The 14,149-nt window shown below is 35.3% G+C and overlaps 1 protein-coding gene across 2 annotated transcripts in view; it reads left to right on the plus strand.

Annotated features, from left to right (window-relative positions):
- Nucleotides 1–14,109, plus strand: part of LOC131854692 (SUN domain-containing ossification factor) — a 69,780-nt gene extending 55,671 nt beyond the window's left edge. Inside the window, exons 1-3 of one of the 2 annotated variants that reach the window (XM_059205824.1) lie at nucleotides 8,993–9,116; nucleotides 9,992–12,059; nucleotides 12,423–14,109. In XM_059205824.1, the coding sequence (XP_059061807.1) occupies nucleotides 9,025–9,116; nucleotides 9,992–12,059; nucleotides 12,423–13,451 (3,189 nt within the window). In that variant the 5' untranslated portion in view covers nucleotides 8,993–9,024 and the 3' untranslated portion in view covers nucleotides 13,452–14,109. Of the gene's footprint in view, nucleotides 1–8,992; nucleotides 9,117–9,991; nucleotides 12,060–12,422 lie in introns of those variants that run through there. The other variant, XM_059205823.1, reaches the window with a different exon arrangement.
- The last annotated feature ends 40 nt before the right edge of the window (nucleotides 14,110–14,149 follow it).

Here is a 14,149-nt window from a genome sequence, read left to right on the forward strand (position 1 = left end):
AACATCCACTCATATATTCATCCATACTTACAAACTTTCGCATTTATAATGTTAATAAGAAGTAAAAATGCGAGTAAATATGACGGCCTCATTGGTATGGTTTGTATACCGCTTTATTTCCGAGGGTTGCGAGTTCGATCCTCACACGATACAAACATTTGCATACATATACAGTATTATTGTATCGGTCTTGAGTATTTTCTATGTATATTATGTATGTATTTACAAAATAAACTATGTGTTTATATCCGGGTTTTAGGACCCATAACACAAGCTCTGTCCTTTGTGTGAATTATCCAGGATTGTTATCGTTACATAGTATAATATAAAGTAGCTGTCTGTCCGTTCCTATGTTCCTATTATTCCTAATTATAGGTGATAGAATGAGTGGACTGTATGTGTAATGTAAATCAAACAATGGATAGGAAATGGTAAATACTTATAATGAAGATAGGTACGTGTACAAACGGTTGTAGGCAAAAAGTGACAATAAAAAATATATGACAATTCTAAAAGAAAATACATTTAAAATTTATAGAAAAATAAATATATAAAAATGTGCAAAGAGTTTGCAACACTAATTAAATCTTTAAAACTACGCAACGCATTTTGAAGCGGTTTTTTTTAATAGATAGATTGATTCAAGCGGATGGTTTATATGTGTAATATATGTACACCCGGGTGAAGCCGGGCTAGCTATCATTATAAAAAAAAAGGTCTTATTGAATCTGTTCTTAGTTATAAGAGCACTTATCATTGTAATTGAGTGTATTGCGCATTGCGTCGCGGATGCTGGATAGTTTGCTCTTGCGCCACTGCGTGGAAACAATAGACGGTAAATATAGTGTTATAGGCCTTGTTATTGCGACTGGGCGATTCGTTACACCGCGCCCACGGTTTGTTAGGTAGGCGGGCAGTGGGTTCGAGTCCCATATTTCTATTAATAATGGTAATTCGTATTATATTTATCAACTATCGGTCACTCTATTCTCCCAAATTTAAATTTAATAACTAATCTGTATTATTGTAAACGTAGTCTACTTTTTATTGTATTCAATATCTGCCTTTTTTTCTTTTTCCCTTTGTATTACTTCTTCGTTTCTTACTTTATTATTATTAATCTATACATATAAATAAAATTGGAGTGTCTGTTTGTAATATTGAACTAACCGTTTTCCTACATGCATATGAATATAAATACAGTACATACACCAAAATAACATTTTTTAACATTTTTGTCTGTCTGTCTGTTTGTTCCGGCTAATCTTTGAAATGGCTGGACCGATGTTGACGGGACTTTTACTGGCAGGTAGCTAATGTAGTAAGGAGTAACTTAGGCTAACTTAACTTAACTACTAACCTAACTTACTTTCATTTGCTAATTTTATAAAAATAAAATAAAATTCCACGCAGACTAAGTCGCGGGTACAGCTAGTAGATAATGAAATCCTTTTTTCTTAATACACAGAAAACATCCAGTTCATATACATACATAGTTGCTAATAAACAAAATATATTTTGCTAGAATCGGCTATCATCAAAAGACTAGACAATGTTTCACCACAACACGCCTAAGGTCATTATGACTTGATGTACGTAGATACACGTTCCGCAAACAGACGCATGTACTCGGTCAATGCCACTTTTGTACTGATAATGCGTCGATACAAATAAATCGGTAGCTTTGTCTGATTGTTTGTATTGGTTTGGGTATATATATAATATATATATTTAAAAAAAATGTGTGTAAGTATTATTCTAACACAATCTCTACTTAGCTTAGGACTAGATGGCACTGTGAATTGTGCAGTTATTATTGCTATAATTAGATTTTGTTATTTATACCGCTATGCTATAATTAGATTATATATCATAATTATATCGGTATAAATAAATCGGTAGCTCTGTCTGTACAGCCCCGAGTAGTTTGTGTATTGCAATTCTATTTTGATAGGCTTGCGATTACGCATGAATCATTTGACAATTGGAGTTTCTGACGGGTGGCAACTATTTCTTTTTATAGTACGCTGGTGACAATCTATACGGTCCATGGTATGATTGTATTGATTTGTATTGGTTTGGGTGTTTTCTATATCTTATATATAAAATTCTCGTGTCACAGTTTTCGTTCCCATACTCCTCCGAAACGGCTCGACCGATTCTCATGAAATTTTGTGAGCGTATTGAGTATGTCTGAGAATCGGCCAACATCTATTTTTCATCCCCCTAAATGTTAGGGGTAGTCCACCCCTATTTTTTTTTTTAATTTAAGGCAAAACAAAGTTTGCCGGGACAGCTAGATATATATATTAAAAAAAAAATGTATATAAGTATTACTATAACACAATCTCTGCTTAGCTTAGGACTAGATGGCACTGTGAATTGTGCAGTTATTATTGCTATAATTAGATTTTGTTATATAATCATAATTATCGGTATAAATAAATCGGTAGCTCTGTCTATACGTCCGCGAGTTGATTGTGCACCGCAATTTGATTTTGACAGGCTAGCGATTAAGCATGAATCATTTGACAGTTGAAGTTGCTGTTGCGATTACTCTGTATGGCATGCTCTCCCAGCTAACCTTATTGAATCATAAGGTTATCTAGGAGAGAATGCTATACGGCATCAAGCTCGCCTGTTGTACTTTTTTTTGTTCAATAAATAATAAATAAATAGTGTCAGCAACTCCAACTGTCAAATGTAACGAAACTATTTATGGTGGTATTCAAGCATACGACCTATGATATGATTGTTTGTATCGGTCTGGGTGTTTTATATGTATATTATGTATGTATTTACAAATAAAATGTATATAAGTATTTCTATCAGTTGTCTAGTACCCATAACGCAGGCTCTGTTTACCTTGGTTTACCCGCGCAATTCCGTCTGCATCTCACTTAATTGCCAATCGTTATATTTTGCCCAATTTACATATCTTTTTAAATAATAGCCTATTATAGGTGAGGGCTACCATTTACCATCAGATTCGCAGCTATCTTGTTTACAATTCCAATTACGTAAAAGAGACAATTTTCCATTATTCAATCTGAATACTTCAATGTAGCTAGTTATACTGTGGTATGATGTAACAGTACTAAACAAGCATTTGTGGAATTCCAATGCACTCAATCCACGGCTGAATCAATTCATAGGATTGCAGACAGACTGCAACGGTCAGGGTTGTCGCATTTGCAGTAACTCTAATCACATTTTTATTACAGCAAACTCGACCCGGCCACACATCGTTCGGTAGATCTAATATTGTAATAATATCCCTTAACAGTTTGCCCAGCTCTATCTAGTTCCAAGCTAAGCAGAGCTTCTATTGTGGATACTAGACTACTGATGCATACATTTTTTTTGTAAATGCATACATATCATTCTTAGAAAACACCCAGACCTCTTTATCCCCTCTACCACACTTACTATATGTAATCCACAGTAATTTGTATATAAAAGTTTGTTAATAAAATCGTGAATTTCTCTACCGTCCGTCCGTACCGTCACCCCTTTATCTTTTCCTCCCTTTATTCGATGTTGTGTCAACCCTTTTCATTTTTTATTGAGGAGTTTGACTATTTCTCGGCGTTTCAGACATATAGCACAGCGACCTACGTTTTTTTTTTAAATTATAAATTCTTTAGCCGGTCCGAACATGAATAATTTTATTTATAAAGGTATTTACCTCTGTCGACGTTTCGACTACTTTGCACTAGCAATGGTGGTTATGACCTGACTGGCGCAACAGCGATGTTAATGTAAATAAAACGGTAGGGAAAAAATATAATATAAAAAATTATACGTTCATAAGCGGCTAAAATGTTCTACATGAATAAGTGATGACAGCAGTTTATCATCTACCGTCACTAGATTGTTCAACGAGAGTTTTTTTTAGATTGTAGAATAGAATAGAAAATCCTTTCTTCAAATTAACTTAATTTAAGCACTTTTGACTAGTCATAATTCCGCTTATTTGGAAAGCTGTCTCATCAGAAGAAGAATGAACAAGAAATGGGTGTTGTTCTTTATTGTATAACCACATAGGATGCAACTTCAATTTGCAACCCTACAATGCAGGCGCGTCGCGCCACGGCCCAGTATGTTACTCGCCCGCCCACCACGGCCGTTGCTCCAGACCAAAGCTGCAAATAGAAAGCTGTCCTGTCCCTTCATTATAAATTGCAAAGATATGACTTGTTCCCTAGTTTGTAAACTGGCATTTTATACGACTCCGCCTGTAATGTGTTCAGGGTGTGGCTTGTAGAAGTAATATTGATGTAACAATAAAAAATCCTGTATAACTCACACAGCACTATTTAATCACAATCTGAGCTTGTACTGTGGGTATACGATCTCTCATGGATCTCTTATGGAAACGTGGTTAATTGATAATCGATTTGCCACTTGCAGTTCATTAACCTAATAATAATTATTATAATTAATATTTAATGCCAGAAATATAAATATGCATTTGTATAGGTACATTGTTTTGTTAACAAATAAAAAGTAATATTGTTTAGACACAATACTTGGTAAAGACATTAACATAAACAGTAGAGCATTCTGGGCAAAAGAGACTGACTCAGCAGATGTTGTAAGTGTAATTTTTACACGTACACTGCACACTGCTGATTTTTAGTCACCCTAAAACTAATGTCTTCCATATGTGGGGTCCCCAGGGATACTGGTAGTGCAGGCGTGTTCACTATTCGATCATCTAACAAAAAAAAAGATAAAACTCTAATCTGTAAATCTATTTAATTATCGGAGATTATAAAACAAGAAAGTATCAAATTGGCTCATTTTTACTTTACATGGTACAATAATCCCCTCTGTTCGATCTCCCATCCAATTAATATCGGCCTGAGGCGAAGTTCGAAGCCCTAGCAGTGCCCTCAGACCAAAGTCGCATCCGTCAGACAGGAGTTGCCATTCAGCAGCTCCACAAATCTGTCCGCGAGTTTGGAGTGCCATCTGCACTCACAACATCATTCGGTGAAGCTATAAAGGCCAGCTGCGGTTAACAGCGTTAGAATAAATATATAGTTCGAAAAAAAAACAATAATCTATGAGTAAAGCGTAACGGTTCTGTGTGTGATTCACTGGACGGTGGTATAATTAGTGGTACTAATTAGCACGCGAGGTCGTCGTCCCACGTGACCAACTCCACTGTAGGTCACCGGAACGAATATGTTACAGTAAGTTAATGTTAGGTCTGAAAATACCACTTTTTTCCTAAACCAAATAATTAATCAATAGAATAGAAAATCCTTTAAATGCAGATTTAAAAATCATTTATTGATGTAGGACATTCTAGGTGTGTCGATGTCTAACATTAAATGAAAATCATCAATTATCATGAACAATAAAATTTATTCAAATAAACTTAATTTAAGCACTTTTGAGTAATTATTGTTTTTTTTTTCATCGACCACTCATTCGGTAAGCTGTCACAAGAAGAACGCGCAAGAAACTCGCGCGTTGCTCTTTTAAATAATTGTTGTAACTTTACATTTTAAGTTGAAATGTCATGACTACCACTAATTTGAAGAGGCAAAATATTAAATCAGTCATAGTGTTTATGAGCAGATCAGTCCATAAAAGCTGCTCTCGTTCAAAAGTATAACGGATCAGTCAAAATATCATGACGTTCTATTACAGACTCTTATGATGTATCAAAGCGGAAAGCTTACGATACCAAGAAAACTTTAGTAGAATTTATTTTTAGTATTATTAATATTCTTATCAAATTAAAATTTGTTGCGGTCATTTTTTATACATACAATTAGGAAAATCACGAGTTCTTACCACGTTTTATTTATTTTTATTGAGTTCCCGATATTTCGGCAGAGTTTCAGCCGCCATGATTACGTGTAAACAGTTTACCTAATTAAACTTTTCCTATTGGTATGTGTTTTACGTGGTTACAAAATGAAAACAATAGATTTATGTGGCAGATTTCAATTAAAATTGGTATTGCTTTCACGGTAAAGAATTGACAGGCGCGCGCCGTCGTCATTGTATTGTATGGGAATAGATTATAGAAAGCTTTGACCAACAAAATATTATGCAGATTGTAAACTTGACAGATTTATTTCTATCAGTGAATATTTCTGCACGCAGTGGAGATATTTTTAGAGCAAAAATAGCCGAGCTTGCTATACTAAAGTACTTTTGTAAATTTGTCACGATGGGCTAAATAACCTGACCTCATGCTCGTCTCTCCTCTGGTGCTCCGCTAGCGTAAACCGTTGGCGGGTGCATCATTCCATTATTATTAATTAAACAAACATGGGATTACTAGTGATTACTAAAATTCCAACCTCTGGTCTGCTGCTGATTATGTCTCTATGCTCATGTTGCTGGTCATATCTCTATTCATTGATTGCCACTTCCATCAGGACACTTTTCGTTGTTGCAATTTTAAGTACATAACGAAATAGCTTTCTCGTCCAAAATTTAAAAATAACTCTACAAATTCTCAATCTTTATGTACAGTGTATTTCATTATATTACGGTGTAGATGTCTAGAACATTCGGTTAGGTACGCCCGTGTAGATACAAACTGAAAACCAGCGCTGGACGTCCATCAGTCCAGCAAGAGCTGAGCTTGTATCTATTGCCAATCATAATAAAATTCTGTATAATTGTGTAACTGTATCACTGTACTATTATGGGCAATAAATAGATTTATTATTATTGTCCTGTTTCTTATCTATCTCTCTATATATATCTATATCTATATATATAATATAAAAATGAATTGCTTTTCGTTAGTCTCGCTAAAACTCGAGAACGTCTGGGTCGATTTTGCTAATTTTAGTCTTGAAATATTCGTGGAAGTCCAAGGAATGTTTAAACGGTGATAAAATATGTAGAAATTGCATAGAGAATAGTAAAAACAACAATTTTATTTTTCCATACGAACTGTAACTAAACTTCAAAACTCCTTTAATTTTGAGGCGCAACGGAGTTCACGGGGCTGACCCCCCGTATTAGCTACATAAATTCTGAATCTTGGATATAAAAATAATTATGTTTAGATTTTCGGACTAGCGCTCTAGTTACTGATTTACTAAATATTTCATGGCGCCAGCTGACGTCATTCCAGTAGAATGGAATGTAAAGTTACAAATATTTACAACACAAATTGATAATAATGTTATCATTGTTATTAAAAATGACTAATTAACAAGTCGATAATTTCAATCAATGAAAATTTCACTTCACTTTTATTATCGCAGAGCTGATTAATATGGTTTGTTTATATTTAAATTGTAACAATCAAATATGTTTGACCCTGTCTATAGTATGAGAAATATTGCTATTTTTTTAATACTAGCTACCTGCCCCGGCTTCGCACGGGTATTCATCTACATTTATATATATATATATATATATATATATATATATATATATATATATATATATTTCAAAGGTGACTGACATAGTGATCTATCAACGCACAGCCCAAACCACTGGACAGATCGGGCTGAAATTTGGTATGCAGGTAGATATTATGACGTAGGCATCTGCTAAGAAAGGATTTTGACAAATTCCACCCCTAAGGGGATAAAATAGGGGATGAAAGTTTATATGAAACTGTCAATTTTATACCGATCGGGCTGAGACTTTGTATGCATAAAACTACTGTGACGTAGGCATCCCCTAAGAACGGATTTTTACCCCTAAGGGCATAAATTAACGCGAGCGAACCCGCGGGCAAAAGCTAATGTATTATATATATATATATAAACCTTCCTCTTGAATCACTCTACCTATATAAAGTATTAAAAAAAATACAAGTATTAATGCACGAATTTGTTTCGATTACAGTGTTACATATATTTCCTCGTATGCGTGATGTGCAAATTAAAAATATACAAAGTGGTTCCAACTTTGTGTACTTTTAATTTTCGCTCGTCACTGGCAGCGATTTTAAGCGATTTTCTCTTAATTATAATTATATAGTCATAGATGATATAATACCTATGGAGTAAATATTATTGCATATTACATAATTGTGACCGAATTAATGTAATATACACACACATATATACATACGTATATTATATATATATGAATGTATGTATATATAAGGATTATAATGGCAGCCTCGGTGATCTAGCGGTTTAGCACACTGCTTTACTTCCGATGGTCGCGAGTTCGACTCTCGCACGGATCATGAGTACCTACGATTGTTTGTATCGGTCTGGGTGTTTTCTATTTATATATATAACAGTTGCCTAGTATCTAAAACACAACCGTCTAGTAAGATGGCATTGTGTTAATTGTCCAGAGTAAAAAAAGATGTATAGATAGATATAGATGGTGTACTACCATTTAATCGTACACCAGGTTTATTTTGTTTACAAAAAATGTTCATTATTTTGTATAAGTACTCCCTAATTGCTTTCATAAATTAGTAGTGTAATAATGAAATTTAATTAAAAGTAAAATGTGTCTACTATACTCAATGTATAGTATGTACATTTTACTTTTAATTAACTTTCATTACATATACGGTCAATCACAATCACAGTGTACGTTCAATTTATATGTTACAATTGATCTAATACTCTATTGAGATCATTGTCCAGCCCGTTGTTTGGCAGACGATACGGTGGCGCCAATGTCCAGTCGTTTTGCGTCTAACCGAACAACGCATCTTGTCTTTGGATAGCTGCCCATAATATACGCATATTGCAGCACTCTAACCATAAATATTGCTTTAGGTGACATTATATTACAAGAAGTATTATATAGTTGCAAAAATATCTAAATGTTGACTGCGAAAATAATAACGAATTTAAAAAATAACGAGCTGTCAAAACAAAACTGTCAAACCGCGTAAATTTCACTTCCCGCCAAAAAGTGCGTTCGGATACAGTGTCGAGGAGTGAAGGTCAATGTGTATAGTGCATGAAACGGTAAAGTGAAGAGTGTTTTGCGTCATCCGGGCGTAGTAGTGTCGTGATAGGTGTATCGGTGCGTCGCCAATGCGGCGGCGGCGCGTGCAGGATGTCGCCGCCGCGGGCGCTGCTGGCGGCGCTGCTGATATGTCAATTGCTGTCGTACGGTGGCCACCAAGGACTCACCAAGATATTTTACACGTAAGCATTGAAACAAAAAGATAACAAAAATTAAAATTATAAATAAAAAAAAAATAGTCCTTAAAGTCCTTAAAAATAGTCATTCAACCCGTATTAAGAGGCTGAGTCCAGCTACCGGGGGTTGTCGCCCCCGAGGTTGATGACGGGGCATAGAGGTCCGCCTTGAGGCTACATACAACCTTCACCCCCTAGGAGGGAGCGAATGCCCCATATCAGTCAGACGCCGCTGCTGTTCTGAAAAATACTGTCGTACGGTGGCCACCTCACCTCATCAAGATTTTTTTACACGTAAACATCGATACGGTGCCAAATATGACGCAACATTGATGAATGATGGCTGATGTTTCTTTGACAACACGGACGTTGACATTTGTAGACTCGTGGTGAATAGACAAACGTGTAGTATTCAATGTAATTCGAATACATTGTAAAGATTAGGTCTGGATTTTTTCCCATTCTTTATCTACGATTTATTTGCATTGGTTGATATGCGGAATTGTGTAAATGTTATAGATAAAAGCCATAATTATCTTTACGACTTTTAATATAACTAGGGTTGTCATTTTATGTAGTTTCTCAGAGTTTACAATTCAAAATCTGAATACAGAAGGTTCCGGTTTTTAATTGTATTTTATTACTTGATATATTTTTTTAATCTACTAATTAAGTCTAACAACCCTCTTAAGTACATGTGCAATTTTTACTAATGTATATAGAGATAGGACCTACAGTGTAAAAATGGTATTTGGATCATAGCCGATATATATTATGTCTCCATTTCTATTACATAATAAAATAATTATGTATACACTGAACATATAAAAACTAATTTACTTTTAAAGCTCTTATTTACTTTTAAATTTTATTTGTTGCAGGTTACCTGACACCGGACAACCTCCCGTTCTTATCTCTCTAGGAGATAGCGCCAGATTGGAACTCAAGAATCCTGACGAACTTTTGTTCGTCAACGATTCCGACCAACACAATGATACCAAGTCATTTATTATTGTGGAGAAGGACGCAGTAGAGGAAGGAAAAACAGACGACGAGAAAGATGGTACTGAACAGTGGCCTGTAATCAAATCAAAACCTATGCATGAAATTAGACAAACCGACGATGCATTTCAAACTACCACACCTCTTACAACAGATGAAAGCTCAACGGAATCTCAACCAGACGAGCCAACAGAAGTAATTGAAAACATTCCACCCAAACCAGAAACGCCACAAGAAGATATACCATCTTTCTCTGAGTGGGCACAGAAACAGTTAGCAGAAGCTGAGAAAAAAGACACAGTACTCAATCACTCGAGTCAACCTAGTCATAGTAATACAAATTTTAGTAGTAAAAGTACCAAATTACGATCGAAAAATTACGCTTCATTGGCTTGCGGTGCTAAAATTGTAGCCGTAAATTCGGAAGCAGGCTCGGCTAGTTCTATACTGTCGCCGAATAGAGATGAATATATGCTCAATACATGCAACAGTCGCATTTGGTTCGTGGTAGAGCTCTGCGAAGCTGTTCAAGCTCAAAAAATGGAAATTGCTAACTTTGAATTATTCTCCTCTACTCCCAAAGACATCGCTGTGTATTTCAGCGATCGGTTCCCGACGAGGGAATGGGCCAGCGTCGGTCAATTCACCGCCAAAGATATGAGAGACGTGCAAAGTTTTGATTTATACCCACATTTGTTTGGAAAATTTATCAAAGTAGAAATGCTGTCACATCACGGTTCCGAACACTATTGTCCTATATCGTTATTCAAAGTATACGGAACATCAGAATTTGAAGTATTAGAGAAAGAAAGCGCGCAGCATATTGCTCACATTGATGATGACGAAGACGATGAAATTATAGACGTTCCTGACTTACCTGCTGCGGAAACTGAGCCTTCAAAAAACTTATTCGGCTCCGCGAGAGACGCCGTCATGTCTATAATGAAGAAAGCCGCACAAGCATTAGTCAAAACGGAAGTTCCTAGAAATATGTCTTCTGAACACAACGACACGTCAATAGACAAGATGTACAAACGGTGTTGTTCTCCCAGCCATATTATTGTATGTGATAATTGCAGTGAAACTCTTTACAATGAAGTGTATGAACTAATTAGTTGTAGTTCGGACAAATTAGTTAATTTAGTGCGTCAAGTGTTTCTACGGGAAACTTTAAAGTGTACAGGAATTTGTCAACTCTTCGGTTTAGACTTTAAAAGTACAAAGACTATTGAATTTAGTGAGGAACGCGTCGCATATATGAACGCTTTATTTCCCAAAAAGTATTTAGCTGCACTGTGTAATATCTTAGCTATTAAAGAAAAAAAGGTTGTATTAAATACTAGTTTCGAGAGTGAATTAAATATTACAAGCAATGGAACTGACGAATCACCACAAAATCTGAATAGCGAAACAAATTCTGAACAAGAAGTTAAATTAATACCCAATAAAGATAACAGCTCAACTGATACTAAAGATATCAATGATACTTTGCTATCGGAAGAAAAACCAATTAGCTCAGAACAAATTACTGACAGTAATCCTAAAACCGTAGACTTATCCAAAGAAGAAAATGTAAAAATAGATGATAAAATAGAGGAACCTGCGACGATTGTAGAAGATTTAATTCCAGAACAACCAATAGAAACTGTTATATCGGAATCCGATAAGCCTGCCGATGTAACTCCAGACCCGGAAATTAGAGATACCATATTAAATGATAAAAATGGCAAAATTGAAACTGTAACAGAAAAAGCCAAGGATACCCCTACAAATGGTGGTGATGAAATAAATGATCACATATTGATTGATAATGAAAACTTTATGTCTGAGCTAGATCAAATGGCAGTCGATCCTACACCAGCTGGTCAGACCACTCAAAATCAGAACCAAGGTCAGGCTACATTACAAAAAGAATCAGTATTCCTGCGGTTGTCAAATAGAGTTAAGGTGAGTAGTTCAGAAAATATTTATGCATATAATTATCGCCCTAGTACTAAACCATATTTTGATATATTTTCTTTATTTAAATATATGTGTAACTAATTATTTAAATATACATACATATATTGTTCTGAATAAATAATAATTATGTTTTTTTGTGGAACAAGATTATAATGAAATGTTTTTGAATTATCGCTGTCCTTTAAAGTATCTTTTTTTATGTAATTGAAATAGCAAACAAGTTATACATATATCTACGTCTATTACGGACATTACTTTATCACATCTGCTTCTATTGACTGGTCTGATCCCCAACAAGCAATGTTTTCTACTTAGAATGCACACTAAGATTTTTTTTTCTATTTTCAGACACTCGAGCGAAATATGTCTCTTTCGGGGCAGTACCTTGAAGAATTGAGCAGGCGATATAAGAAGCAAGTTGAAGAAATGCAAAAGACATTCGAGAAGACAGTCGCGCAAATGACCGAAGAACGACGTAAAAGCAACGAGAGGGAACAAAAGTACTTGGAACAGATGATAAACATGCAGGAACAACTCGGTCAAATGTCTACGATGTTAAACACGCTCATGGAAGAGAGAGACAGTTGGTTTGGCAACTTGACATTCTTTAAGTTTGTTATATTTCAATCTTTAATCATTGCTGCAGCCTACTATTATGTAAAAAGAAAACCTAAGCCAGAACCAATACTTGTACCAATTATAAAGAAAACAAAAAAGAAACAGGATAAGTTTAGGAGAAAATCAGTTGAAGGCGTCAGTGGGCATGCAACACCATCCGCGAAAAAGAGAAGACCAAGTGAAGAGGCGTTGCAGATTGCCCGTGAGTCCGTAGAGGACGTTGACGACCTCGATGGAGAGTGGCAAGTAGCTAAAAAGAATAGAAGAAGAAAAACATCGATTATACACAGAAAAGTGGAACAAGATCCCAAAGTAAACTGGAGCAGACAAGACAGCATTGGCAAATTACAAGAGAACCCCATACCATTAGACGAGGACGAGTTCTTCGCGCCTGTCACAGAACCGAAAGAATTCATTGACAATAAAGATAAAAGTCCACCAAAAAAAGAGCTGCCGAAAACAAATGGATCATTCTTTAACAATTTGAGAACGAAAACTATGAAGACGAGGCGGCTATCATCGCCAGCTTTTCTTAAAACATTTAGTAGACAGAGTAGCAGAAGTACACCAAGTCCGGTGGTTAGAAATCTGGAACCGGTTTTCAATGGAAAATTAAACAAAAAGGCCGCCTCAGAGTCACCTACTGGCAGTCTATGGTCTGAATCCACAGAAATTTCACAGAACGGACAGCAAGACAACGAAAGTGGTGGCAGCAAAAAGAGGAGAAGTTTGAAGAAGATGCTGAAGAAAGTGTTTTGAGGACTTATTTGTAATCGTATTTAATTATGTAAACGCGTGTGGCGTAGGCGGATAGCTATTGTAATTTATTTCCTTGCGAATATTAACTGTACGGTTTAAATTATTGTTAAAAACTGTTTTGTATTGTTGTTAGACTTCTCAATAGGTGCCAATTGTGATAAATTAGGAAGCCTAATTGTTAGCCTGTTATATTTGATTTTATGCAGTGGTGTTTGCGAAACGGTGTGATGCAGTGTGCGCGTACATCTGTCTGTTAATGCGACAGATGTGACAATAAATGCAGACGGATGCGAGTGCTAGTCTCGAAGGATGTTCAGTAAACAAAGAAATGGCATTAAATGCATTAATTTTATATTTTCATGTTTTATTTCACTTTATCACAGTAACATAAAAGTATTTACAAAAATATACAATTTCAATACTTAAATAAACAGTGCAGATAACAAGATTTACGTTATATACATGTTATTACAGACATGTCTAGTCACCCAAGGTCGAGAGAAATTGAATACACAGATAAATTAATTAATATTGACATTATTTAAATTTAAATTCGCAATTTTAATTATCATAACGTAACTGTGGAGGTATTTAAAATTGTTAATGTTCTTTCTATGATTGACAGAATTAAGAAAGGGCCGGGAAACGATAAGGAACTCTAACGACAACTAAGGAATTCTCGATATTACCACTGGAAG

Source organism: Achroia grisella, unplaced genomic scaffold (genome assembly GCF_030625045.1).
Source record: "Achroia grisella isolate CSIRO2021 unplaced genomic scaffold, CSIRO_AGI_Agris_v1 utg1244, whole genome shotgun sequence".
In the NCBI taxonomy this organism is placed as follows: domain Eukaryota; kingdom Metazoa; phylum Arthropoda; class Insecta; order Lepidoptera; family Pyralidae; genus Achroia; species Achroia grisella.